General features: G+C 37.6%; 4 protein-coding genes and 1 long non-coding RNA gene across 12 annotated transcripts; 4 read left to right on the forward strand and 1 right to left on the reverse strand.

The window, feature by feature from the left end:
* The first annotated feature begins 546 nt into the window (after nucleotides 1-546).
* LOC121983400 lies at nucleotides 547-1,746 on the forward strand. The gene is made up of 3 exons (XR_006112477.1): nucleotides 547-587; nucleotides 1,472-1,532; nucleotides 1,710-1,746. It is a non-coding gene; the product is annotated as an uncharacterized LOC121983400 (long non-coding RNA).
* Nucleotides 1,747-5,778: 4,032 nt separating this feature from the next.
* On the forward strand, nucleotides 5,779-6,762 carry LOC121980191. The gene is made up of 2 exons (XM_042532147.1): nucleotides 5,779-6,231; nucleotides 6,295-6,762. Exons 1-2 carry the CDS (start codon nucleotides 5,779-5,781, stop codon nucleotides 6,760-6,762), a joined length of 921 nt encoding a protein of 306 aa, XP_042388081.1.
* A 4,064-nt stretch (nucleotides 6,763-10,826) lies between these two features.
* LOC121982498 (probable cyclic nucleotide-gated ion channel 5) lies at nucleotides 10,827-14,687 on the forward strand. 8 transcript variants are annotated; one of them, XM_042535601.1, is made up of 9 exons: nucleotides 10,827-11,084; nucleotides 11,174-11,260; nucleotides 11,739-11,795; nucleotides 11,890-12,466; nucleotides 12,535-12,747; nucleotides 12,820-13,124; nucleotides 13,210-13,321; nucleotides 13,427-13,663; nucleotides 13,788-14,687. In XM_042535601.1, exons 3-9 carry the CDS (start codon nucleotides 11,758-11,760, stop codon nucleotides 14,460-14,462), a joined length of 2,157 nt encoding a protein of 718 aa, XP_042391535.1. In that variant the 5' UTR covers nucleotides 10,827-11,084; nucleotides 11,174-11,260; nucleotides 11,739-11,757; the 3' UTR covers nucleotides 14,463-14,687. The 8 variants fall into 8 exon arrangements, with proteins under 8 accessions (XP_042391535.1, XP_042391533.1, XP_042391539.1 ...); XM_042535599.1 differs by having other exon boundaries at nucleotides 12,535-13,124; XM_042535605.1 differs by having other exon boundaries at nucleotides 11,772-11,795; nucleotides 12,535-13,124.
* Nucleotides 14,621-24,488, reverse strand: LOC121980192. The gene is made up of 5 exons (XM_042532148.1): nucleotides 24,422-24,488; nucleotides 22,854-23,237; nucleotides 18,065-18,303; nucleotides 17,085-17,853; nucleotides 14,621-16,528 (listed from the first exon to the last, which is right to left on the reverse strand). Exons 1-5 carry the CDS (start codon nucleotides 24,486-24,488, stop codon nucleotides 14,931-14,933), a joined length of 3,057 nt encoding a protein of 1,018 aa, XP_042388082.1. The 3' UTR covers nucleotides 14,621-14,930.
* LOC121982499 lies at nucleotides 24,373-26,635 on the forward strand. The gene is made up of 4 exons (XM_042535608.1): nucleotides 24,373-24,611; nucleotides 24,696-24,869; nucleotides 24,999-25,083; nucleotides 26,357-26,635. The coding sequence occupies exons 1-2, from the start codon at nucleotides 24,493-24,495 to the stop codon at nucleotides 24,847-24,849; spliced, it is 273 nt and encodes a 90-aa protein (XP_042391542.1). The 5' UTR covers nucleotides 24,373-24,492; the 3' UTR covers nucleotides 24,850-24,869; nucleotides 24,999-25,083; nucleotides 26,357-26,635.
* Nucleotides 26,636-27,866: the final 1,231 nt, after the last annotated feature.

Genomic DNA, 27,866 nt, shown 5'->3' on the forward strand with positions numbered 1-27,866 from the left:
CCCAAAATTTGGGACAAATCCAGGAATTCGTCCCAAATTTAAAAAAAATAAAAAAAAAAAAAAAATATTTGGAAGGCCTAAATATGGACCTAACGATATCAGAATTTCATGAAACAAGTTTCTATGGGTTCCTAATTTTCTCATTATCTTAAAAATATCCTCATCCATAATTTTAACCTCATATATTTAGTATGGTGATTTTTTAACCTGAATTTGACCTAATTCATAATAAAAAAAATTTGCCGCATTTAATATAGTATGTTAAAATTATGGATGAAGATATTTTTAAGATCACGAGAAAATTAGAAATCCATAGAAACTTATTTCACGGAAATCCGATATCTCTAAGTTCATATTTAGTGTTTCCAAATCATTTTTTTATTTTTTTTTAAATTTTTTATATTTTGGGACGAATTTTGGAATTCGTCCCAGATTTAGGGTCGAATTCTGGAATTCGTCCCAGATTTGGGGACGAATTCCTAGATTCGTCCCAAAATCTATTTTTTAATTTATAAGTTAACCCTAAATCTCCTCCCACCCATCTGCCCCTTCCTCATCTGATTCCTTCCCGATCGGCTGCGGCACAGGTAACCCTCTCCCTTCTCCCTTCTCCCCTCTTCCCTCTCCTTTCTCCCACATCTGCCCACTTCTTCTCGCGAGGCCGCGGCTGGCCTCGCCGCGGCTGTTAGCGCCTGGTCGCGCCTGGCCGTGGCTGGCGGCAGTTGGCCGCGAGTCGCCGCTGCTAGCACTGATGTCGCAAGATTTGGAATGGTAGAGTACTGATCTGTGAAATTTAGGGCTTCATTCTTGTTTGTTAACAAAGAAAAGCACTGCAACTCTTGATCACTTAGATGTCAATGACCAATGATCTGTGAAATAGGGTTTAGGGCTGTTTTTGGATAAAGATTTGTAGTTCTTCTTGTATATAGATGTACAGTTTAGGGGTGTGGAAGTAATAAAATCTCAACTACACTAGGGCAAAATTTTGATACTAGGGTTTCGAATCCTAAATGTATGGGGAGCTCCAGTATACCATAGGTATAAATTTACCTTTGATTTTCTGTGTACTGATCCTCTTTATCATTACAAATACTTGTAGGATAGTTTTTAGATTGGAATTAATTAATGGAGGGACAAATTACAATAGAGTTGACATGTTTTTTTTCTTTGATACAAAATTCAAAGGGTGCTCATTATTATTATTATTGTTAAAAAGATTTTCTTTTAAAGAAAAAAACAGAAGCGACCCTATTCTATTTTTTATCTCAAAAATATCCTTATCAAAATATTTTATTTTTCATCTAAAAAATGTCAATTCTGATCCACAATTGCTCTAATATAGAGAGTAATTTTGTTTTTTTCCAAATTTTGTTCCATTAAAATATTATTATTTCAATTTAATTACAATTGCTTCAACTCTATTAAAATTGTTAGAATAATACTATAATAATTGATAATGTTGCTTGTGCAGGTTTCAATTTGGCATGATCTCAGTGTAGTTGAAGACAACTGTATTTGTTCACGTCTTTTCGGTATTTCTAAGTTCATTAATATGCATTTAATGATCTGTATATAAAGTTAGCTTTAAATAATTATTTTATAGTTGATTAATTGTATTTCTTCTTTTTGATAAGCTTTTCTTTGTTGTTTTGTCTTCAATGATAAGATTTATTTCTGTTAATAATGTTTAACTAAATAGCTGAATTCAGGTAAAATGCAGAATGAGCGAAGTTGGATGTATAACAAGAATTCAAGTATAATGCAGAATGAGGAAGAGGAGGAGGAGGAGGAGGAGGAGGAGGATAATCATAATGATGACTTTAATTTTTGACGATGGGTAAGTTTTGTTAGCTTATTTAAAGAAATTTCCCATAATTATGTATGATGATTATTTGTCTCATGTTTACTGTTTTACACATTAATCAATGGCTTGTTAACTTTTCTAATTTTTATTTTAATTAATATTGTCAATTTGTTTTTAACAGGGTTGGTGAGGCGAACTAAAGGTCCGAGAAAAAAAGTAAGTATTAAGTAACATGTTAAACTTTTAATTTTATTTATTTATTTATTTATTTTCTAATTGCTTTTAATTTATTGAAATTTATTACTACTGCTTTATTAGTTCAAATTACAAATTATGATTAGAGTTTACCTAACAACCAAGTAAACATGATTACTAAAACACTTGTATCACAAAAAAATTAAGTTTAATTAGTTTGTGTTTTCTTCATTTGAGCTATATTCATATGTTAGGAAATTTTAAGAATATCTTTCATGCTCTCCATGTGATCACATGGACATAGAATATTTGTAGCTATTGATTGATATGGTGAAATAGGTATTATTATAACAATTTGATGTGCCATTTATATTAGGTTGTATCATATTTACGATGTTTTTACTTAGCTTCAAGATACTTCTTATAATTTTATGACATGGATGGTTCATATCGTTGGTAAATAGGACATTTATTTGAATGTTTAAGGAATTTCACAGTTATGTCTTGTTTCCAATCTTTCTTGTTACATGGGCATTTCGTATTATATTTATAATCTTTCTTGTTACACATGATCTGGTTTATTTGTTTGTTGTTATGTAGGCAAAGGAGATTTGAAGGGGTGCAAAGCTTTTGGGCAGACGAAGATGACTTGATGTATTTTTAGTTTATTTACCTCCTTGGATGGATGATGGACTTATATAACATTTGATTGTTGAACTTTATAATATTTTCTAGAAGCTTGAACAAGATAGATCTTGTAAAATTTGTTGAGATCTTTATATTTGTTGAATTATGAGTTGATCGAGTTCAATTATTACTCTTGTATGTGAAATTAAGATGTGTTGAATGTATATAAATGTTATTTGAATTTGGTGTTTATGTATCTATGGATTGAATTGCAAAAAGAAATTTAATCTGGAAAAAAAATTTAGTATTAGGGACGAATTTGGCGACGAAAACGATTTGTTCCCACTCTATCGTAATTGTATCGAATCTAGAATTTGGGACGAATCAGATTCGTCCCAGAATTTGGGACGAATTCTGGGACGAATCCACAAATTCGTCCCAAAATTCGTCCCAGATTCTGGGACGAATTTTGGGACGAAAATTTATTTATTAATTAAATTAGTATTTTTGTCCCCAAATTTGTTGCAAATGCTTAAAATTTTGCAACAAATTTATTATTCATTGCAAAATTAGGGACAAATTTGGCAACAAAAAAAAATTGTCACCGAATTCGTCCCCAAATTCGTTGCAATATTAGGGACAAACTTAGCAACAAAAAATAATTTGCCACTGAATTCATCCCCAATTTTGTTGCAAAAATAGGGACAAATTTGGCAACAAAAAATTATTTCCTCCGAACTGAATTCATCCCCAAATTCGTTGCTAAGTTTGCAACAACAAAATTATTCGTTCCTTTATTGCGACAAATTTGGGGACGAAAATTTTATTCGTTGCCAATTTTGTCCCCAAATTCGTTGCTGAATTTGCAACAAATCATAATTCGTTCCAAAAGTTGGCATCAAACATTTTGGGACGAAAAAATTTTCGTCCCTGATTTCGTCCCAAAAAATTTTGCAACGAATTTTTTTGTAAAATTCGTCCCAAAATTCGTCCCAAAATGCCTTATTTTTTGTAGTGGTTGTGTTAGCTATTAGCATATGCCAATATACGTTATTTATTTGTATATTTGGTAATTAATTTGTTTTTTTTTTTGCATATTGTTGATGTATTTATTTATAAAAAATAAATTCATTAATCTATTGTTTTGTATACTAATATATATATATATATATATTTTTGCTCAAATGGTAGATTTTCGATTTACTCAGCCAGAAAATGAAGTATTCAATTCTACTATTGATAATGTGCGCCAACCAGAGGATACCGATATCATGACGCAAGTCTTAGGCTCACGGTCTCGTTATGTGAAGGATTATTTAAGTCCATTACCTAAACTATTTGTAGTGGGTGATTCTAGAGCCACAAACATCAGTTCAAAGTATCACGATGATAATTGAAAAATTGCAACTATACAAAAACCGATAGATGAACAAAATCAGACTATATGTGAGCAACATCAAAAATTTAAAGCATTATTGCACTAGCTTCAACATATCATTCATGACTTTTCATTCCAGCCTCCACCAACATGCTCTTCAATTTGATATCCTCCACCACCTCCCTCGCCTTCATTATCGACTATGTAGTTTTTTTTGTTTATAACATTATATAATGCATATTTCACTACTTATACTCTTTTGGACAATATTTGACTAGTTGTATTCATGTTTTAAAAATATTTAACTAATTAATAGTAAATTGCACTTTTGTGATGCATTTTAAATGATAAACCTAGTTAGTTTCATTAATTAATTAGCCCTGGGGTGACTGGCCTGATCCCACAGAATTTTTCCACCGGCTTCTAGGGTAAATCGAGAAGCACTCGCAGCGAGTGGCCAAGAATCCTAACATCCTTTGATTGCGCACCCAATTTAAAGGAAAAATTTATGTAAATTCATCATAGACTTTTGTGATTCATTTTAGACACATTATAAAGTCATTACTAAATGAACAATATATTTTGTAATGTATAGAATGCATCACAAATAATTAAAGAAAAAATATAGCAAAATACAATTCGTGACGCATTTCATGTGTCACGACATGTTAGAACCTTTTGGTGACACGTAAAAGAAGGCATTGCCAATATTAGTATTGCGAAATGATAGAACCTTTGGCGACGTCTTTTGGCGGCGCATAAAAGAAGGTGTCGCCAATACTTAAGTTGCAAAATATTGTAACTTATGGTGACATATACCTTAATGCGTCGTCAAAGATCATATAGACATTTGCATATGAAATAGTTGCGACACACGCCAGCGACGCATCTTTGCATCACAAAATGTTTCGTGATTCGTAGATATGGTGACGCTAAAATGCATCGCTAAAAGCCCAAATTCGTGTAGTGCCAAAAGGGACAAAACTAGGAAAGTCATACAAAAAACAGGAATTTTGGAAAACAAGCGCAGATCTACCTTCAAATTTTGCTAATTTCTTCAATGTTACAGGACACGTATACAAGGAGGAAGAAGAATTCCGCCTCCTCCGGGGAGTACTACAGTAGTGCCTCATGGATCGCCACCTCCACCACAAACAAGTGGGCACGACACCGCTCGTTAGTGAGCTCATCGGTGTTGAACCGAGAGGGAAGCTCATAGACGTAGATCGTTGGCAATGAAGAGTGGGAAGGAGAACAAAAAAGTGAACAAAGAGAGGGGAAAAGAGAAATATATACCTAGCCAGAAGCCGACGTGGAACCGATGATGGCCGAACCATATAGTATAGTTGACGTCATGAGGAGCCCAACGTTGTTCGTCGTCGACATTGAACTTCTCACCAACAGCAAGGAAGAAGAGGAGGAGTGTGAGCATATAATTTGGACATGATAAGTAGTGGTCACGTTTTTTTTCTCCTTGCATTAGTAGTCTTAATCTTTCCTAGTTTTAAGGGATTAACTAGTGGAATTAGTCTCTTCTATTTTCATAGTTTAGTGACGTTAATCTTTCCTATTAATGAGTTGAATTAGTCTTTTCTTTCATATATTTAAAGAGTCTCATTTAAGGTTTCTCAACAGAAGGAAAAAAATCTCTCTTTGCTCTAATCCTCTTGCATATTAGTGTGTGCCTTGGGTGTGCTATTCATCGATTCTAAGCCAACATCTGGTATCAGACCCTTGGTAGTATAGAACACCCAAGAATCCATGATTCCACAAAATGTCGGGCATCCCACCAGTTGCTATGAAGGAGAACGACAGAGTGTCATTTCTCTATCCGATGTTAAGTCCTCACAATTATACTATGTATGCAATAAAGACAGAGGCAATTCTTGATGCCCAGGGAGTCTGGGAGGCAGTTGAGCCAGTGGAAGGAGCCCAGGTGGATGCAAAGAAGGATAAAAAGACACGTGCATACATCTTGCAGTGTATCCCTGAAGACATACTTCTCCATATCGCAAAAAAGAAGACGACGAAGGAAGTCTGGGACAACCTCAAGACGAGATACCTTGGTAGTGATCGAATGAAGAAGGCACGCATACAAACGTTGAAGAGCGAGTTTGACGCCCTCCTGATGAAGGAGACTGATACGATTGATGACTTTACTGGCAAACTCAGCGCTATGAGGAGCAAGTTCTCCGCTCTTGGTGCCGCGCTTGAAGATTCATCTTTGGTAAAGAAGTTGCTTGATTCTGTCCCTGATAAGTTCTTCCCTATTGTTGCCGGTATTGAGTAGGTTCACGATTTTGAGACGATACCATTTGAGGACACTATTGGGCGACTGAAGGCGTACGAGGAACGAACACTACGATTACGCGGCAACACCAACGACACTGAAGGTGAGCTCCTACTTACTCATGTCGCATGGCAAATGCGACAAAAGGGGAGCAATGTGGACACTTCGTCAGGAGGCAAGGGGAGTGGGTCCAGCAGCCCTAGTCATGGCAAATGGCGTGGGCGAGGGCGCGGTCGTGGCCTTAGTACACAACGCCAAGACAGTGCAGGAGGGACTAGCGGCAACAACAGTGGCACTCAAGACAAGAGCCATATAAAGTGTTTCAATTGCGAGAAAATGGGGCATTATGCGTCTGAATGCTACAACAAGCGTCGTGATGAAGCTCACCTCACTTGCGCCACCGATGAAGAGTCAGCACTGATGATGACCGTGTCCCACGAGGAGTCTCACACTAGGCGTGAGCGGTAGGATATCATTCTACTCAGTGAAGACAGGTTTCTACCGGAGATGTATCGCAACGAGGTATACTACATGACTGGTCATCATGAGAAGTTTCAAGAATTAGATGAAACGAGGTTTGGCGATGGATCAACCATTGAGATCATGGGCAAGAGGGCGGTTGTGTTCGAATGCAAGAACGACGATCGGAAGGCTCTCCACGAGGTATACTACATTCTGAAACTTTGTAGTAATATCATAAGTCTCGGTCAATTGACAGAAACTGGGAATGAGGTGCACATGGAAGGAGATACCATGAAGGTGATTGATAGGAGCAGGAAGTTCTTTATGCTGGTAAAGCGAACACAGAATTGCTTGTATAAGATAATCTTGAAGATATTCAAGCAAGTCTGTCTCCTAACAAGACTAGAAGACCCAACCTAGTTATGACATGCAAGGCTCGGACATGTCAATTTTCATAACTTGAAGCTGTTGGGTGAGAAGAAATTGGCGGTTGATGTGACACTATTGCTCCAGCCGAACAAGCTTTGCGAGGTGTGTGTGATCGCTAAGCTTGCAAGGTCACCATTCCCGTGCCAAGCAAACTTAAGAGTGGAGAAGCCATTGGGACTTCTCCATGCTGATATTTGCGGGTCAATCTCACCATGTACACTAGCCGGTAACAAGTATTTTTTCTGATTGTTGATGATTTCACAAGGTGGATGTGGGTGTTTATATTGACAACAAAGAATGATGCATTTCGAGCATTCAAGAAGTTCAAATTCTTGATGGAGAACAAGACTGAATACAAAATCAGAACACTCCGGACAGACCGAGGCGGCGAGTTGCTATCCACGGAGTTCACCCAGTTCTGTGAAAATGAAGGAATCGAGTGGCATCTCACGGCTCCCTCACACACCCCAACAAAATGGTGTTGTGGAGCACCGGAACCACACCGTGATGGCTATGGCAAGATCTCTCCTCGAGGGTACACACATGTCGGCAAGGTTCTAGGGAGAGGCGGTTAGGCATGCTGTCTATCTGTTAAACCGTCTCCCAACTAAGGCGCTAAGAGAGTGTACGCCATTTGAAGCTTGGATGGGGAGAAAGTCACATCTCGCCCACTTAAGAGTGTTCAGTTGTGTTACATATGTGAAAAATACAGGCTCTCACCTCAAAAAACTTGACGATAGAAGCTCACCCATGGTATACTTGGGTGTCGAGGAAGGCTGCAAAGCTCATCGTCTATTTGATCCAAGGCATGACAAGCTACAAGCGAGTAGAGATGTGATATTTATGTGAATGAACATGGAATGCAGGTGCCAACAATAAAGAAAAGGTACCAGAGTTTATGGTGGTGGATGCATTCGACACCGACGAGGTGATTGTTGCAGCAGACATTGCGGCAGGGGCGGAAGATGTCACAACACCGACAATAGGTGTGGAACCCATGACAGGAGCGTCAAGTCCATCTACACCATCATCGAACACCCATGCAACTTCCTTGCCTTTGATAACAAACTCACCCGAGTCTTATGAAGGGTCAGTCTGTTTTAGATCCATTGCTGATATTTATGCCAACACTAAGGAAGTGGTTGGTATTGATGAAGAAGAGGGTGAGGTGATGATGGTGATATCTGAAGAGCCGACATGTTATCAAGAAGCTGCAACCGAGGCTTGCTGGTATGAAGCAATGGAGAAAGAGCTGAAATCTATTGTGATGAACAATACCTGAAACCTAACTGAACTCCCATTAGGCCACAAACCTATCGGCTTAAAGTGAGTGTTCAAATTTAAGAAAGATTTAGATGGGAAAGTCGTTAAACACAAAGCAAGATTAGTGGCTAAAGGCTATGTACAAAGACAAGGCATCGACTTTGAAGAAGTATTTGCGTCTGTCGCTAGACTTGACACTATCCGAGTCATTCTTGCACTTGTTGCAAACCAAAGCTAGGAGGTACACCATCTAGATGTGAAGTCAACATTTCTTAACGGAGAGTTAGAAGAAGAAATATATGTCACTCAACCGAAAGGGTTTGAGGTACAAAATCAAAAACATAAGGTGTATAGGTTGTCCAAGGCCCTCTATGGACTGCGACAAGCTCCACGAGCTTGGAACATGCGACTGAATAGGAGTCTGGAAGAGCTTGGCTTCAAAAAATGTGCTCAAGAACATGCAGTATATACAAGATGTGAAGGAGAAGCAAGGATACTTGTTGGAGTGTATGTCAACGATCTTATCGTGACAGAAAGTAACACAGAAAAAATTAACAAGTTCAAACAACATAATGATAGAATTTGAGATGAGTGATTTGAGTCTTCTCTCCTACTACTTAGGGATTGAAGTGGAGCAATAGAAGAGCCGAATTTTACATAGGCAATCAGCTTATGCCAAGAAAATTCTATCTCAGTTCAAGATGATAGACTGCAATGCCACAAAGCATCCAATGGAGCCCAAGCATAGCTGCATAAAGACTTGGAAGGGACTCCAGTTGACGCTACAGAGTATAGGCACATCATTGGTTGTTTGAGATATTTGTTACACACACGGCTGGACCTGTCATATTCTGTCGGAATGACGAGTAGATACATGGAGAGGCTTATAATCATGCATCACAAGGTGATCAAACAGACTCTCAGGTATTTGAAAGGTACACTCCATTTTGGACTTGCTTATATAAAGGGACCCTAGGAAATTGGTGTATTCGGCTACTGATTTGGCCGGCGATCTGGATGGAAGGAAAAACACAAGTGGAATGACTTTCTATTTTAATGAAAGTTTGGTATCCTAGAACTCACAGAAGCAGAAGACAGTGACACTTTCATCTTGTGAGGCAAAGTTCATGGCAGCCACAACTGTGGCTTGCCATGCTTTGTGGTTGAGGAGCCTTGCCAACGAATTAACAGGTGTAAAGCCAAAGCCGGTAACTTTCTTTGTTGACAACAAATCTGCCATAGCTCTCATGAAGAATCCGGTATTCCATGGTCGAAGCAAGCATATAGATATAAGGTTTCATTTTATCAGAGAATGCGTTGAAAAGGGGCAGATTGTGGTTGAGTTCGTTAATACCGGAGAACAACTAGTCGATGTATTAACTAAAGCATTGCCAGGAGTGAAGTTAGCTATCATGCGACAACTACTCAGCGTCCATGACTTAGAACCATGTCAGGATTAGGAGGGGTAATGTGAGCATATAATCCGGGCATGATAAATAGTGGTCACTTTTTTTTTCTACTTGCATTAGTAGTATTAATCTTTCCTAGTTTTAAGGGTTTAACTAGTGGAATTAATCATCTTTCCTATTTTTAAGGGATTAAGTAGTGGAATTAGTCTCTCCTATTTTCATGATTTAATGATGTTAATCTTTCCTATTAATTAATTGAATTATTCTTTTCTTTCATGTATTTAAAGTGTCTCATTTTAAGATTTCTCAAGAGAAAAAAAAAAATCTCTTTTTTTCTATTCCTCTTGCATATTAGTGTGTATCTTGGATGTGTTATTCATCGATTCTAAGCCAATATGGAGGGGGAGGATGGGGAGGAGGAGGGTCGATGGGTTTAGTTTATCCATTGACGAAGATGACGTAGATTTAAGGGAGTAGCGAATTTATATATTACATTTTTATAAATATTAAATGGTGTGTATTGTTTTTGCTTTTCATAATTGATTAATTAAGTTAAAAAATTTAAATTTATTTACGTAATAATTAGTAAATTATTTTAGGAACAAAATTAAAATCCATTTTCGTTATTGTGAAAAGGACAGTATTTGTCTAAAATTATCTTTTCTATTCGTCAAATTAATATCATTATAATAATTTTGAGCAAAATTAATATAAGATAAAGTAATTTTAATTAAAATTGTTATAAGATTTGTTTTTCTTATAGTCCAAAGTTTTTGGAATAGTTTAAATTAATATTGGAAATATTTTTTTAATTACTATAATAGTTTTTTTATCAATATAATAAAATAAATATTTTTAGAAGGATTTTTTTTTAAAAAATAATATAATCTTTCTTATTTTTTTACGTAATTATTTTTATTATCATTTTAAATTATAAATGAATGCATATTTTACTTATTTAATAGAAATTTCTGATGAAAAAGGGGCTTTTGGAGCTCTCTCCTCAAACTCCGGGGAGTGCTCCAAAAGCGCGACCTTGATCGATCGAGAGCAGCTGAATGGCCGTTTTCCGCTCTTGTTCAATCAATTTTCAAACTGCTAAATCGATCTGTCATCGTTCGTCCTTTCCTGCACCGGCAACAATGCAATCGGTAGGGAAATTGTCTCTCTGCTTCTCTTCGAGTTTCTCCGGCGAACAAGTCTATTTCTTAGCCGACCACAATCAGAGTAGATCGCTGTCTCAATATTTACTTTATTTTTCCTCTCCAGCCATTTCTTTCGTAATTTTTTTTTCTATTTCTCTATCAAAATTGCAGGCGAGGAAGAGATTGAGTGTCGACCTTAATCTGTTCGTGGAAATTCAATATTTGTCGATCGTCGAGTGTTCATATTCCGTTTCTAAGGTAATTCCTAGTTCTTCGACCTTCCATTTTAATTCATTTTTTGAATGGCAAAATGCAGATTATTTGCAACATAAATTACAATGCAAGAATGAGATAGAAATAGTAGGTGAAATTTAGTTAATGTAATAGTAGTTGATTGAGTTGATATGAATATTAATTACTAGTGTTATTGCATTGAGGAGAGCTGAATGGACGAATGAGATCCGAGTAGTTGACTCCAAGTATTTTACAAACATGGTTTGATGATGATGATTGTGATGATTTGCCACCATCATAGGTTTTTTACGTCCCTTGGAGTAGAAAAATATATCCTAACTTTTATTTCCTCATAATTTTGAATTTGAAACTGTTGGAATTCTTATTGGGAAAATCTGGTGGAGAGGAAACAATGTGTATTACATTTTTTAGTTTTCTTATTATTTTTGTTTGTTGCATTTCATGTTTGGCTATCAATTTTCTACCTCTTTGCTACTTTTAGGGAATAATAGTAGAACAAGATGTTTGATTGCAGTTACAATCAGGACAAATTTATAAGGTTTAGTTATTTCACTTCACTCCATTTGAGTTTCCTTTTGGATTGGAAAGTGGTATGAATTTTGTGAGTCGCGGCATACACATTTATGCTTTAGGTTGGAGGATTCTAGTCCAAGAGTTTCCTTTGCTTCTGAACCAGAAAGAATGGACAAATCTGGGTTTCACATTCAGGGGCTTGGTCACCCGTCACGTATCCCTTCGAAATCTTTCAGAAAAGGAGTGATAAGAGGATCAGAAGGGCTTATATCAATTGGTCGATCTCTACGTTCTGGTGTTTCCAGAGCAGTCTTCTCCGAAGATCTCAAGGCATCTGAGAAGAAAATATTTGATCCCCAGGATCCATTTCTTCTCAAAATGAACGGGCTGCTTGTGGCGTCCTGCATCTTATCTGTAGCAGTGGATGCATTGTTCTTCTATCTCCCTGTAGTTGATGAAGAATCCAATTGCCTCGGTATTGACCGTGAATTAGCAGCAACATCAACCACATTGCGAACCCTTGTCGATGTATTCTACCTTGTTCGTATTGCTCTTCAGTTCCGCACTTCTTACATTGCTCCATCATCCCGGGTTTTCGGTCGGGGTGAGCTTGTGATTGACCCTGCGCAGATAGCAATGCGGTACTTAAGCCGCTACTTCATCGTTGATTTTGTTGCGGTGCTACCACTTCCTCAGGTTCGAAACTTCCCAGAGAAAATAGTTTGACATATGACAGTCATTCCTAATCTGTTGATAGTTTACAGATTGTAGTTTGGAGTCACCTTCACGGTTCGAAGAATTATGATGTGTTGGATACAAAGAATTCATTACTTTCCACTGTCATGTTTCAATATATACCAAGATTGGTTAGATCTATTCCTCTGACAACAGAATTGGGAAGGAATGGTGGCATCTTTGCCGAAACTGCCTGGGCTGGAGCAGTTTATTACTTGCTTTGGTATATGCTTGCTAGTCATGTAAGTCATTACTTCTGCTTTTATGAAATTCTTCATACCTTTCTTAGTCTCGATTCACTAGTCATTTTTCAGGTAGTTGGTGCATTCTGGTACTTGTTGGCGGTCAACCGTGAAGATGACTGCTGGCAGTTAGCTTGCAACATGACCACAGGGTGTGAAGTCCACTATTTGTATTGTGGCAATGAGAATCTAGATGGTTATAGTAACTGGCAGAACTCCAGCAAAGATGTCCTCGAGCGGCACTGCTCTGCTTCGGACGACAACACAGAATTCAACTATGGAATTTACACACAATGCTTAACCTCTGGAGTTGTTTCATCCGACTACTTTTTCTCCAAGTTTTGCTATTGCTTGTGGTGGGGCTTGCAAAATCTTAGGTGGGACTTCCTTTTCTCTAAAATCTTTGATTTCTGCTTGATTCAACCAATGGATCTATCGACTAAGCTCTTCTGCCTGCAACAGTACGCTTGGTCAGGGTCTTGTAACGAGTACTTATCCTGGGGAGATCGTGTTCTCTATCGCGCTTTCAATATTTGGGCTCATTCTATGTGCACTACTAATTGGAAACATGCAGGTAATCTCAAACGTGATTTTCCTTTGATATTAATTTCTATGCTTTCTTGAAAGCCATCTGTTTTAGAGTCTCTTAACTTTGCCGGTTGCCTGTCAATTGCTTCAGACTTATCTTCAGTCACTGACGCTGAGGCTTGAGGAGATGAGAGTGAAAAGGCGCGACTCGGAGCAGTGGATGCACCATCGTTTGCTGCCACAGGAACTCCAAGAGCGAGTTCGGCGATACGATCAGTACAAATGGCTAGAAACCAGAGGAGTAGATGAAGAATGCTTGGTTCAGATCCTGCCCAAGGACCTCAGGAGAGACATCAAGCGTCACCTTTGTTTTGGCTTGGTCAGGAGGGTATGTAATCAGACAAAACCAGTGTCATACATGGAGGAAGACCATCGAAAATCTGGGGTGAATGGTCGGACTTCGCTTAAACTTTCCCTATATGTTCTTATCGTCTCTTGCTCTACTTCCTCAGGTGCCTCTCTTTGCCAACATGGATGAGAGGTTGCTCGATGCCATATGTGAGAGGCTCAAAACAAGCCTATACACAGAGCACAGTTACATCATAAGAGAAGGTGATCCTGTTGACGAAATGCTCTTCATAATTCGCGGTCGGATGGAGAGCGTGACCACCGATGGTGGCCGGAGCGGGTTCTTCAACAGGAGCATCCTCAAGGAGAGTGACTTCTGCGGTGAAGAGCTCTTAACATGGGCTCTGGATCCCAAGTCTGGAGCCAGCCTTCCATCCTCCACCAGGACTGTCCAGGCCTTGACTGAAGTAGAAGCCTTTGCATTGATCGCAGATGAGTTGAAGTATGTGGCAAGCCAGTTCAGGAGGCTCCATAGCAGGCAGGTGCAGCACACATTTCGGTTCTACTCGCAGCAGTGGAGGACTTGGGCCTCTTGCTTCATCCAGGTCGCATGGAGGCGGTACTCGAAGAGGAAGGCAATGGAGCTCCAACGAAGGGAGGAGCTGATGGGTCTGGAGGATGACATTGCTGCACCTAGTATTGGTGCAACCATTTATGTATCCCGGTTTGCGAAAAATGCACTGAAGGGAGTTTATAGGCAGCGGAGTAAGAGTGTGAGGGATCTGGTGGTGCTGCCGAAGCCTTCAGAGCCCGATTTTGGTGCAGAGGATGGCGAATGATTCATGGCTGGGCATTGCATTGGTTTGGATTGTGAAATCTATGATATCCATCTGTGCATTGATCGATAAGCAAAAGAGACGCTTGAAGCAATGAATGGGCTACACAATTCCTTCTGCAACCTTTTGTTTTCCTCTTAGTCAAATAAGTTGGATACTGGTGAAGCAAAGCTAGCATGGATGCTCTACATCCTTATTCGATAAACAAATGATTAGTTCTTTCTTGTACTTTAGGAGTCAACCATCATTGCCTAGCCCAATCCATAGGACAGGCTGGGTCGAACTTGATATGGAACAGTTGTTATCGTATCGGACTAGATGCGGCTCTCAGTATTCAGTGCATAAATGCAGTATCCATTATGGAATGTACATTGAAAGACAAACCATAGTGAAGAATACAAGTAACTTGTGTATCTGCACTATGTAAGTAATTCCTCTATACCTTGTTCTTGGAAAGCATAGTGCTCCTTTTCAAATCAAAGTAGGAAGAGTGCCGGGAGGACATCTCGGTCGATGGCAACGCCTTGTGGTCTTTCCCCATCCGATCAGACTCCTTTCGCTATCTCTTATTTCAGTATAACTCGTTTGAGATGTTGCTCCATTTAGACATTTGTTTCTTCTAGTTATGCCTGTCTTCCAAGGCTTACCGGAGGCCTTCACCATCCCGCCAATATTTTGAAGATCCTCAGTCACTTCATGCCTTGACAGTGATGCAAGGCCTTGAAGGATATCTTTCTGGAAGACCCTTTTTTGCTTCCTCTTTCTGGCCTGGCCACGCCGAGGCTTTGTGAAAAGCATCGACGCAGCTCCTGTGCTGTCTCTCTCTTTTGTCTCATCTTTTTTCTCGCTTTCTTTAGGCCAGCATCGATCCGTCTTAACCTCTTTCAGATTTAGAGTCGTGGTCTCAAAGAGATCGAAGCCATTGTCCTCACATATCAGCTTTGGATCTTCTGCACTGCAGAATACAACCTCTGCAAACCATGACAGATTGTCAGATGAAGGCTCCAACATGCTTGGAGTAATCCCATCCGAGCTACCATGGCAATCCATAGAGAGAGCAATTAAATTTTGGGCAGCTAGTCGAAGTGAATCCCCCGAGCGGTCCTGTTCTTCTGAACCATCTTTCTTGCTCAAGGTTGTCTGTTTGTGCTTACTTAAGCTACACATTTTTGCATCAAAGATTGGTGCAGAGTGCGATGAAGTCACTACCTCACAATCATGGAGTTCCTCTAAAGGCATAGGACCATCTACACATGCAAACTCCACATTCAGATTAATTTGATTCCTAATCTTTTCCCTGTTCTTTCTACCAAATATTTCAGCATCGGCACTTGATTCGAGCTGCATGTGTCCATTAGATAAGCTAACATCCACCCTTGAGGCATGCTTCTTTGTGACATTGGATTCGTCTAAGGATGCATTGCTAAACCAAGAAGGCCCCTCTGACAATTTGCTATATTTGTTATCAGCAAGATAACTATGCTTACCTTTAATGCCACCTCGATATGATTCATTTAAGTTCATATTCTTTGAGGTTTTCAGGTCCCTTCTCAGGTAACCATTCTGATGGTCCTTTAGTAGATTACTATGACGAGTTTCATTATCATCATTGTGAAGGCCATGGTGAAGTATATTTGTATGAGACACAAAAGTAACAGGTTCAAGACTGGCAGTCAAGTGCCAAATGCTCTCCCTCTTCTCACTAGTGATGGGAATTTGATCATCTGTCTTGAGACTCAAACTCTTCTTACTATGATTCAATGACCGGCATAAAGAAGGAAGTGATTGAACTGTAACTGGTTTTCTCCAAGATGAAACAAACGAAGGTGCACAACGGACTACGTCGGCCTTAGCTTTGATTGAAGCAGGCACTTGAGGAAACATCAGAATTGAATTTGAGAATCTATCAGATAACTTTGGCCCAGGCCATATCTCTGGGCAATTGTGATCAAATGGAAGTATAACATTAGTTCTAGTACTAGTGTTCAAAGGCAATGCCCCTTGCGATGTTTCCATGTTCTCATTATCAGAAGTTCGAGCAAGAAAATCCGTAGTACTCCTATGTTTGCCTGCATATATGAGAAACTGAAGTTTGAATCAGGTAGAAAACATAACTAACCCAAATATTGGAGGAAAGATTATAATATTCATTCAATATCTCAATATTCTCTAAGAAAGCAGTTTAAAAACAGACATGAGCATGCTTCATGTTTCATTTTCAACTTTTGCATTAATTGAACATGATCCTTGCTGATATCCTGATTCATCTCTTTTATCCAAAAAAATAAAATAAAATCAAGAAATAATGCTCAATAAACATTCCACAACTATTACAAGACACAATGCACTAGTGTTTAATGATTATGTTTCAAAGTTCATATTTGTTGCAACAAAATTTTAGTATGCCCACAAGGATGGACTAGGAGAAGATACTAAATCTACTCATACACAGTTTATTTTAGAAAGCCATTTATCAAAAACATAATTAGGAACAGCACTGAAGATAATACAACATAGTGATTCTTTAAAATTGATAGAAACCGAAATTATTCATATTAGGGCTTAGAGTTTAGATTAAGTAAATAATATCACGAGTAAATAATTTTAGGAGATGAATGCCATTACCAGGCCATCCTCTTTTTCGGTCAACATCTGTATACAAATAATCTGATGTAGTCAGCTGATCACCACGGCCATCACTGATACTAGTATACGATCTCACAGATGAATGGTGCAGCTTATTCCATTGGCTTTGCATCCTCGAACCAAGAAATTGTACAGATGCTGAATCTGAAGGACCTTCAAAATCAACATCGTTTGTAGGTGCATTTAAATCGACTATGTCGGTTGACATGTTGGTATGTATTGGTGAGTTCACCACATTATGGTCTTCTTTATGAGTACTCCCTAGACTTAGCTTAACATCATTCTCAAAATAGAGAGAACAAGCTCCATTCTTGGGATCTTTAGCACTATAAGAAAGTTCAGAAAAAAATTTCTTATTAGAGCCTTCAGTATCATCAATGTCTATATACACATCAGCTGGAAGTTGAAGATCAAACTTCCTCCTTTTCTGAGGCCGGTAATATAATTCCTTATCATCCTTTTCAGAAACTCCATTAAATAATGAGATGGGAGAAGAATGAACACTACCTTCCTTCCTTGAGCTAAAATGGAACTTCTCAATACCAGCAAGTGGTGTCTTTCCATGATTGGTGTTTCCTATAAAGTGAGCCATCTGTGGTTTCTTTTCAGGGCACTCTTGTCCTATTTGAGTTGTGAAAGGATTTGAATGTGATACTTCTGGAACAATAGGATATCTGCGAAAGCCTTTAGTTTGAAACTCAGTCATTAGGTCCTTTTGTATTTTATAGAGACGATGAAGTTCATACACCTGAACCACAAGTGAATGAACATAAGTCATAGCACAACAAGGAGACGAGTGACAAGGCAGACAAACTCATGATTTTTTCTTTAATTAAAAGGGTATTGTAGTTTCATAACCATCCAACCTTTCAACAACCTCCAAATAATATATTTCCTATCACATTAGGAATTTTCAAAAGTAGTCTACTTAATGGACAAGGAGAAAATTACCCCGTTACCTGTTTATGGAATATTACTTCATGTTCAAGCATTGTCTGTTTTAGCATCTCTTTATCATGTTCAGAGAACCCAAATGCAGATCTTGCTATATAACCATTGCAGAGATTCACGCTTGAGTGTTTATCTCGATAGTAACCAGACCAGCTACTGGTATCTACCTTAACATCATGTAGGAAAAAGTATCCTGGAAGGTAGTTTTTTCCTTGTATTTTTGTTGCCATTCCTGCAATTTCTAAACCTAATAAGAAATAGCATTAATAGCCCATTAAAAAGGAATTGCACCAAAAAAATTTCAATAACAGGAGGAAAAGGAGCAATCAGATAACGAAACTGCAATTCATGTATCATTCTGCAATTAGATTTTCAAGACCATCAAACAATAGGTCCACCAGAATTCCTAGTAATATTCATATTTGGCTTAGAAAATGCAAGGGAACGAAGGCTCAACTCAACGAATGAGATAATTTGAACAAAGACAATATCTACTTTGAGCAATACTGTACTATAGTGACAAAAATAAATTGGTAAAATATAGTAAAAAAACAAGCCCGGATATGATAACTCCGCCCATGATGACTGGTCATGGCCGGTCCCAAGCCCGGATAAAGGAGGAGGGTTGCGTTAGGTTGCCAGCCAACGTCAAACTATGACAAATATTTCATGAATAAATCCATTAAACTATTGTGCTAATGCTAGGTTGTTCCCCGGAAGGAACGCGTTGCAGGGTCCGACTGTAACGTGTCGGCAAGGACCGCTACATCTCCAGAACTCAGGTGTAGTGATAAATATGCAAGAGTTCGCGTTACAGGGTCAGCAAGGACCGCTACATCTCCATGAGAACTTGGGTGTAGTGTTAAATAGGCAAGAGTTCTCACACCATAGGTTAGATAAGAACAAATATGATAGGAAAACTAATAATCTAATATTTGGAACATGGAACATAAGAACCCTCACTAGTAAATCAATGGAGGTAGTAGATATGATGATTAGGAGAAAAATTAATATTTTATGTGTACAAGAGACAAAATGGACAGGTGAGAAGGCAAAGATAATAGAGAACTCGGGTTTTAAGTTATGGTATACTGGAAAGAGTAAAGCAAGAAATGGAGTGGGTATTATTGTAGATAGTTTGTTAAAGGATGAAGTTGTAGGAGTAGTTAGAAAAGGGGATAGAATTATAACCCTTAAGATAATAGTGGCGAAAGAAACTATGAACATAATTAACGTATATGCACCACAAGTAGGATTAGATGAAGCTACCAAATTAAGGTTTTGGGAGGACTTAGATGAAATATTACAAAATATTCCACCAAATGAAAGGATTTTAATAGGAGGTGATCTAAATGGGCATGTCGGAGTAAAAAATGAGGAATATGAGAAAGTACATGGGAGTTATGGGTTTGGAACGAGGAATGAGGAAGGGAAAACTATATTAGATTTTGCGATAGCATATGACCTTATATTAGCTAATACGTTTTTTAAGAAAAGAGAAGAACACTTAGTCACATTCAAAAGTGGGAATAATAAATTGCAAATTGACTTTCTTATGGTTAGGAAGAAGGATAGAAAGATTTGTAAAGATTGCAAAGTCATCCCTGGAGAAAGCTTAACTACCCAACATAGGGTAGTAGTGTTGGATATACGCCTCAAACATAGTATCAATAGAAAGAAAATATATACAATTCCTAGAATTAAGTGGTGGAAGTTAAAGGATGGGAAGCAACATATATTTAAAGAGAAGGTAGAAGTACAAGCATTAGGTGAAATATACGATGACTCTAATACAACATGGGATAAGATGACATCAAAGTTGAAAATAGTAGCTAAGAGTGTCCTCGGTGAGTCAAAGGGGCATGCACCGCTAAGTAAAGAATCTTGGTGGTGGAATGAAAAAGTACAAGAGAAAGTAAAGGAAAAACGAATAACTTATAAGGAATTATATATTTGTAAGAACGAGGAAAATTTAAAAAAATATACAATAGCCAAGAAAGAAGCTAAGAAAGTAGTGAGTGAAGCAAAAAATAAAACTTTTGAACGGTTATATCAAAAATTGGATACAAAAGAAGGGGAAAAAGACATCTATAGAATAGTTAAAGTGAGAGAAAGAAAAACAAGAGATCTTAGCCAAATAAAATGTATTAAAGATGAATGTAATAGGGTATTAGTAAGCGATGGAGAAATAAAAAAGCGGTGGAAGAGGTATTTTCATCAACTTTTTAATGAAGGTTTAGGAGACCAACTTAACTTAGGTAATTTAATTAGGTCAAATGAGTATCGAAATTTTAATTTTTATCGTGGAATTCAAACTTCAGAAGTAAAACAAGCTTTAAATGAGATGCACAATGGAAAAGCCGTTGGACCAGATGATATTCTGATAGAGGTATGGAAGTGCTTAGGGAAACAAGGTATTGAATGACTTATAAAATTATTTAACATGATATTGAAAACGAAAAAAATGTCTGATCAATGGAGGATAAGTACTCTAGTTCCCTTATATAAGAATAAGGGAGACGTACAAAATTGTGCAAACTATAGGGGTATTAAACTAATGAGTCATACTATGAAACTTTGGGAAAAAGTAATAGAAAAAAGATTAAGGAAGGAGACCATAGTGACAGAAAATCAATTTGCGTTCATGCCTGGAAGGTCGACAATAGAAGCTATACATCTTCTTAGACAATTAATTGAAAAATATCGGGAGCAAAAACAAGATCTACACATGGTATTCATTGACTTAAAAAAGGCATATGATAGAGTCCCAAGAGAAATTATATGGAGAATTTTAGAAAAGAGAGGTGTTAGCATAACATATATTGAACTAATTAAGGATATGTATGAGGATGTAACGACCAGAGTAAAGACTTCAGGCGGAGTAACTGAAGCATTTCCAATAAAGATAGGGTTATATCAAGGATCAGCTCTAAGTCCCTATCTTTTTACATTAATTATGGACGAACTCACTGCACACATTCAAGACACAGTACCGTGGTGCATGTTCTTTGCAGATGATATTATTTTGGAAGATGAGACACGTGAAGGAGTAAATGCTAAGCTAGAATCTTGGAGAGAAACACTAGAAGGGAAAGGTTTTAAGCTTAGTAGATTAAAGACGGAATATATGGAATTTAAGTTTAGCAATATTAGAAGTAATGAAACAATTGTTAAGATAGGAGAGGACGAGTTGCCTGGAACCGAGAGATTTAAATATTTAGGATCATTTTTACAAAATGATGGAGGGATTGAGAGAGATGTCTTACATAGAATACAAGCAGGATGGGTGAAATGGAGGGGAGCGTCGAGTGTTTTATGTGACCGTAAAGTACCTCTTAAACTTAAAGGTAAGTTCTATAAAACCGCAGTTAGACCTGCTATGTTATATGGAGCTGAATGTTGGACTATGACTCGAGCACATGAGCAGAAGATGAGAGTTGCAGAGATGAGGATGTTAAGGTGGATGTGTGGACATACGAGGATGGACAAAATAAGAAATGAGAGCATTAGAGAGAAAGTAGGAGTTGCATCTATTGAGGAAAAACTCAGAGAGACACGTTTAAGATGGTACGGACATGTACTTAGACGACCAATAAATGCTCCAGTTAGGCGATGTGAAACTATGATAAACATGCATATAAAACGAGGAAGACCAAAAAAGACTTGGTTAGCAACAATAAAACAAGATAAAATTTATTTAAATATAGATGATGATATAATAGGAGATAGAGCTCAATGACATAAAAGGATTCATACAGCCGACTCCACCTAGTGGGAAAAGGCTTGGTTGTTGTTGTTGTTGTTGTATAGTAAAAAAACACTTAGTTATAAAGTTTCAGTTGTAAAAGTTTAATAGAAAGGGTGAAAGTAGAAGCTTATTAATCCTCTCTGCATCTGTAGTTTCATGCCAACTTGAGCAAGCAGACAAGTTATGCAAATTTACTGGTACTAAATCCAACTTTTATTTGATTTCTTTCATCAGATTCACACATTTCATAACAAATTAGGTGACTCACTAAAAAGCCAAGAGTGCTAATGCTATGCCTATAGGAAGACGTAGTTCAAAAGGTTTTTCTATTATCAGATTGTAGCTTCACAAGGTGAGACATGTAGAATTACCAATCATGAAAGGAACAAGCTTCTGCAAATTGGTTATGATTCTGATTAAATCATAAAGTACATGGAGACTGGCTCCACATCACTGCAGCAATTGTCATGTGGCGATTGTTTCAGGCAAGCCATCCAAAATGAAGTGTGTTTTTCGAAGTCGAATTCAACTTTAGGCTTCAAAATGGATAATATCGGATCTGATACTGAAGAAAAAGACACTCAATCTAGTCAGTAACATACTCTTGACCATTCTAAGCAGAAGAAATCTCAGATTTCCAGTTGCACAGAATCATATCAGCTCATAAAAGATGCATGTAGACTTAACGAAGAAGTTCGATTCCACAACGGAGACCGTCAACCTAATTGCAAATACTGTGTAAAGAATGTAAAGGAATAAGAAGATGAAAGAGTCCTTTTTCTTTGAATTGGCAATTAGGTAAATGGATTTTGTTTTCATCTAAAGTCAAGAAACTTGAAAACCCGACGCCAATAGATTGAATCCCAACAAACCAACAGCACATTTCGCTTTCTCCAGCCAAAATTGCTTTATTTAGAAAAGAAATTAAACTGGAGTAGAGTCCTCAAGCCCTCATCGGAAAGCAAAATCGAAAACAACAAAACAGAACCTCAAGAATCTCAAAAAAAAAAAAAAACAAACAAAAACTACTAAACAAAACCAATTACCACCTCCAAGTCCAACATCACCGCTCCCTCTCATCCATCTCAGCAGCGCCGCCGCAGCGGATTCAGCATCGTCGAAACCGCCAACCCATCCAGTGCGGCGCGCCGGCGCCAAATCCAGAAGGGCTACAAGGCGAGCCCAAGCACAGCAGTGCCGCAGAAGCGTCCGAGTTATTCGTCCCAGAAAAAGGTGGGATTTTTGGGAAGGTGGAAGACCCAGATGTGTGGCATTGGGCGCTGGGGACGAAATTGTAGCTGCAGATCGAAGGATTATGATCCGCCTGGGCCACGGAAAGGGAGGGGAGAGAGATCCGAGATAAAGGATAATCTCTCCCAGGAATGAACGACCCCACCCACGTAAATGTCTCCCGTGTCTTAGTGATCTAGTCACTATTTCAAAGATTAATAGTCGTTCATAATTTATCTTTTTGTATTAATCCTGGGACAAATTGATGAGATATTGAGCGAGCATATTCATCTTTTTACCATCACTAATACAAGTTTATCAAAACAACTAATCCTTTTATTCTCTCTCACTCTTTGTGACGAGGTAGGATCCTCTTGACGGTAAAATATGATCTAAAAGATGAATCATTTTATTCATAAGTGACATTTTATGGACCCATAGATTATATAAGTAGAGTTTATAGAATCTTATTTATTAATAACCCCTATCTAGGAGATGAAATCCTCTGTCCTGAAAATGACATGCCCCCGACTCCCCGTGTCCCCTTATCCCTCGTTGATCGGACGAATTAAATCACATCTCAAGAATATAATGTATATTACGAGAATGTCATAACCGTCCGAACGATAAGGGGACACGGGACATGTTATTTTCGAGACATAAAATCTCATCTCTTGATCTAGAAGCAAATCAAAGATTACGATCAGTGACAGATCCAGAAATTCAATCATAAAGGGATATTTTCACATGGAACAAGGGATGATATCCTCTATCTCTATCGATGAAATTCTATAATACTAAAAATTTTACCACTGGAAGGAGGGGTGACGGTCGACACCGTCCCCTCTGGATCCGCCTTTGATTACGATATAGAGTCCTGCTTTGAGACTGGCTGCTGTCCCTATCGGTAAAGTTTTGTGGCCAGCGTATAAACGTCAACTTAACTTAGGCTAAAGTTTGAATTTTAAGAAAGTTGAGATAAATATTTTTCTTTTATAAGTACTGAAATGCACGCAATCCTCTTTTTGCCGACTTGTGATTGGCTACTTCAACTATGCAATGGGAGGGTAAATCGTGTACTCCGTTTTTTACGGACTAGGAGGACTATAAGAGCATCATATTATATATTTTTTAATCAAAGATATTCTTATTTTAATAATATTTTTATTCTAATTGTTTTTTAAAAAATAGTAGTCTTTTTTTTTCCAATAATCATTAAAGTAATAAAAAAAAGGAAGCGTTTTGGGAACTTTTAAAATTAGGGGTGTTTTGCAAAATAAAATAGAAATTAAGCGCGTAATGAAAATTTTGCAATTTTTTTAAGAAAACAAAACAGAAGAATCTAACTAGATCGGATTCTACCCTCTCGCCGCCCTTTCTACCCTACACGCCTCTCGCCTCTCGCCTCGCCTCTCGCCTCTCGCCGCCGCCTCCGCCGCCGCACTTGGAACCATCGAAATGTCGTGGCGTGGTTCGATGACGAGAATATTGCTCGCTGCCGCACGTTCCTCGTCCTCTCGGCCTCTTCCTGCCACCTCCCCCCTCCAACGACGCCGGTTCTCCGCTGCCTCTCCCCGGTAACCCCTATAAACCATAAACCCTCGCCCTTTTTCAATCTTATCTCCCGTCCTTCTGATCCCCTGTGTCGCAACGCGTCGTAGATCCATGGAGGAAATCGGGTGCGCGCAATCGTTCCTTCCGCTTTACAGCGCGATGGCCACCCCTCGACTCTCCTCCCACCGGTCGGCCAGCGCCGCGAGAGCATGCTGTGAGCTCTCACAGGGTACCTTCCGTCGCACTGGTCAAGATCGGTAGCTAGTCATCTCGATGCTCAAGTATGCGAAGTTCTTGCGAAAAATGGAATCTTTTTGCTGCATAGTGATCATTGGATTATGATATCTCAGATTTCTGTTCTAAATGTATTTCATGATTCTCTACCGTGCATACATTTTCCCTCCGGGAAGGCGGGAACTGGGAAGAACATGCAATTGAGATTTGATTGGGGAAAAATGGAAAAGATGGTTGATACAAGAGATGGAGCGGCATTCTGTCTGTAATCCTAACTGATTCTCTCACTATGACAATTAGAAGACTTGTCCTGGAGAGAAAAATACTTGAAATTGAATTCGATCTTTCAAGAAACAGTTTCCTGTCACTTTCTTACAAATTTTTGTTTAATTTGATTAGGTCTGTTTTTATCTGACATTTGTTCTCAATAATGTCACAATTAACTGCCATCTTCGTTTCAATTCGGTATTTCAAACACTAGACATTGCTTCCTGATATCGAACAGTGTAAGATTGGTTTTGTTAGTAATATGCTGTTATCTTTACCCCACTTAAGCTCAACTTTTGTTGATTTATGATAGTTTGTGATGTATTGAGTGAACAACGAAAGAGCGATAACATGATTGTGCATCGACTTAGTGGAGGTAGAAATCATATTCTTGTTCAAAGGCATTATCTAGGTCTCTTCTTGTGATAGGCTCTTTATATTAAGCTTTCGGGCAACAACAGTACTTCTTGGAGCAACTAACTAAAACATAATCAGAGTTGATTTGGTAAACCTCCTGTTTGCTTCTCTATGACTTCTATGGACTCATTTCATAAATATGATACTTCATAATTTGAGTTTCCTAAGAGTTGTGAAATATACACACTCATATCTACCGTCAGTTCATATTATTAAGTTTATTCCAAAAACTTGTCAGCATGATTGAGATATTTAATTTTGCCACACATCATAAAATAGTCAATTTCTTCCATATGGACTAAGGAGACTGTTGGTCTCAAAACCTTACCACCTCAACTAGGAGTTCCATTGTTTTCAGTAGAGTAGTAACACGATTGTGGGATCAGATTCATCATTATGTTCACATATTGTATTGGGCAACAAGCAATCTCTTTTAGTTCCATGTTCTGTGTATAAAATTCATGATATTTCCGAGCTAGAGTATCTATATGCCAATTGGAGCTAAGTTAGCTTAACTATACTTTAGCACATCAACTGGTTGAACACAAACTAAGATGCAAGAACTCAAGGCATAATGATCCAATGGACTTGTATTATAATTGATAATTACTTGTGCCTTAATTCCATGCTATGTTGGTTCTTTAGGGATTCTGTTGTCACAGATCTTCTCAGCTGTTTCTGTTCAAATCTTCATTAGCAGATGATATGTAGACTTTGGTTCAATCTAAAGTTACTATGATGAAGACATACACCAGTTATTCAATCTTTGTTATCAGTTATTCCAAGCATGTTCTTGTACATTTGGTCAGTCGTTGTGATTGTCACTGAAATTTTGTTGAAATGTTTGCAGGTACTTAAGGATCTAGGATCAGCTTCCTTTCATAGATAAGGATTTTGCCGATACGAATCGCAATCGCATAGAACGTGCCATTTACTGGAAGACCAGGAGGAACTACAACTGCTTCCTGCTTATTGTTGAATAAGTGAACTTTTTCCCATTCCAAAAGTCTAAAGGCCATCGAAAGTCTTGTTGGATTGTTTTGTGAATTGCGAATATATTTTCATTCAACTGCCATAGTGTGTTTCCAACATCAATCACAAGCACCTTTAAGATTTCTCCTTTTATATACTTCCCTGTACACTGTTTGCTTGCAACAAGTTGAATAGAATTGTTATATAAATATAATCGAATGGTATATCAAACTGAACGCTTATATCAATTTTCTAAAGATCAAATTGAATGGAATTGGTATATAAATATCAAGGCAAAAATTGATGGAGCGCCCTTTTTTTTAGAATCAATAAGGTGGAGCTCCTTTATTATTTTTAATCAAAAGGACATTGAATCCCATTGCCCCTTAAAATAATAGGGCCGCCTTTAAATAAATGATTGACATATTATTTCCTATCAGATGTATTAAATGCAATATTAAGTAAATTTAACCTATTTAACAATATTTAGATGGTAATAGTTATAAAATCATAACTACTATAAAGCTTATTTATTCAACAATATTAACATTGTAGCACTTATGTCACAACATAAACATATCTTGTTCTCATAACAACATAAACTTATCTTGTTCAACAATATTTATATTATAGTAATTATGAAACCGTAACTGTTACAACACAAACGCGTCTTGTTCAACAACATTTATGTTATAATAGTTACTATAACGGCTATAGCTATCATAGTAATTACAAAATCATAGCTACAAAATATAAAATTGTCTTATTCATACAACTAGCTAATGGAATCCAATGGTAGAAGATAATAATGTTAAACAGGTACTAGAGGACAACAATGTCATTTTACAAGGGAGGTGGATGGGGTGAGATAAGACGGCCTTTTATGATTTCAATAAAATGGAGGCTAAATAACTTTAAACCCCCTTATGTTTTCCTTTCAAAAGCAGTTTGTCCCCCCCCCTATATTTAAAAAATGACACTTAGTTCCCCTATGTTTTAAAGAAAAAAGATAAGAAAATAATAAATGACCAAAATAACTCTTACTTTGCTATTTAAATGTTAAATTATGGCTAAATAACTTTAAACCCCTTTTATTTTTCATCCAAAAGTAGTTTCCCCCTTATTTAAAAAATGACACTTAGCCCTCTATGTTTTAAAGAAAAAAAATAGTAAATGATCAAAATAACTTCTTTACTATTCTAAATGTTAAAATTATTCTAACTGAAACATCCTTATTTAAGATAACCTTAGATTTTTAGACAAAAAGAAAAGTAAAAAATAAAAAATCTCACATAATGATTGAAAGTTTAATCTTAACCAAACATGATTGATATATAGGTCAAAAATTTCACTTGTTCCTAAAAAAATTCTCACAAAATTTATACATA

This window comes from Zingiber officinale, chromosome 5A (assembly GCF_018446385.1).
Source record: "Zingiber officinale cultivar Zhangliang chromosome 5A, Zo_v1.1, whole genome shotgun sequence".
Classification (NCBI taxonomy): domain Eukaryota; kingdom Viridiplantae; phylum Streptophyta; class Magnoliopsida; order Zingiberales; family Zingiberaceae; genus Zingiber; species Zingiber officinale.

Excerpts from the sequence above, each read along its gene's own strand:
- LOC121982499 (XM_042535608.1), top strand. The coding sequence starts at position 24,493 with ATGTCGTGGCGTGGTTCGATGACGAGAATATTGCTCGCTGCCGCACGT. Across the intron at positions 24,612-24,695 it reads TTCTCCGCTGCCTCTCCCCG|ATCCATGGAGGAAATCGGGT; the intron begins GTAACCCCTATA and ends AACGCGTCGTAG.
- LOC121982498 (XM_042535599.1), top strand. The coding sequence starts at position 11,758 with ATGTTTGATTGCAGTTACAATCAGGACAAATTTATAAG. Across the intron at positions 12,467-12,534 it reads CGGTGCTACCACTTCCTCAG|ATTGTAGTTTGGAGTCACCT; the intron begins GTTCGAAACTTC and ends GATAGTTTACAG. Across the intron at positions 13,664-13,787 it reads GTTTTGGCTTGGTCAGGAGG|GTGCCTCTCTTTGCCAACAT; the intron begins GTATGTAATCAG and ends CTACTTCCTCAG.
- LOC121980192 (XM_042532148.1), bottom strand. The coding sequence starts at position 24,488 with ATGGTTCCAAGTGCGGCGGCGGAGGCGGCGGCGAGAGGCGAGAGGCGA. Across the intron at positions 23,238-24,421 it reads AGGCGAGAGGCGAGAGGCGT|TGACTAGATCACTAAGACAC; the intron begins GTAGGGTAGAAA and ends TCTTTGAAATAG. Across the intron at positions 18,304-22,853 it reads CGGTGATGTTGGACTTGGAG|GTTTAGAAATTGCAGGAATG; the intron begins GTGGTAATTGGT and ends ATTTCTTATTAG.
- LOC121980191 (XM_042532147.1), top strand. The coding sequence starts at position 5,779 with ATGTCGGGCATCCCACCAGTTGCTATGAAGGAGAACGACAGAGTGTCA. Across the intron at positions 6,232-6,294 it reads CGCTTGAAGATTCATCTTTG|GTTCACGATTTTGAGACGAT; the intron begins GTAAAGAAGTTG and ends GGTATTGAGTAG.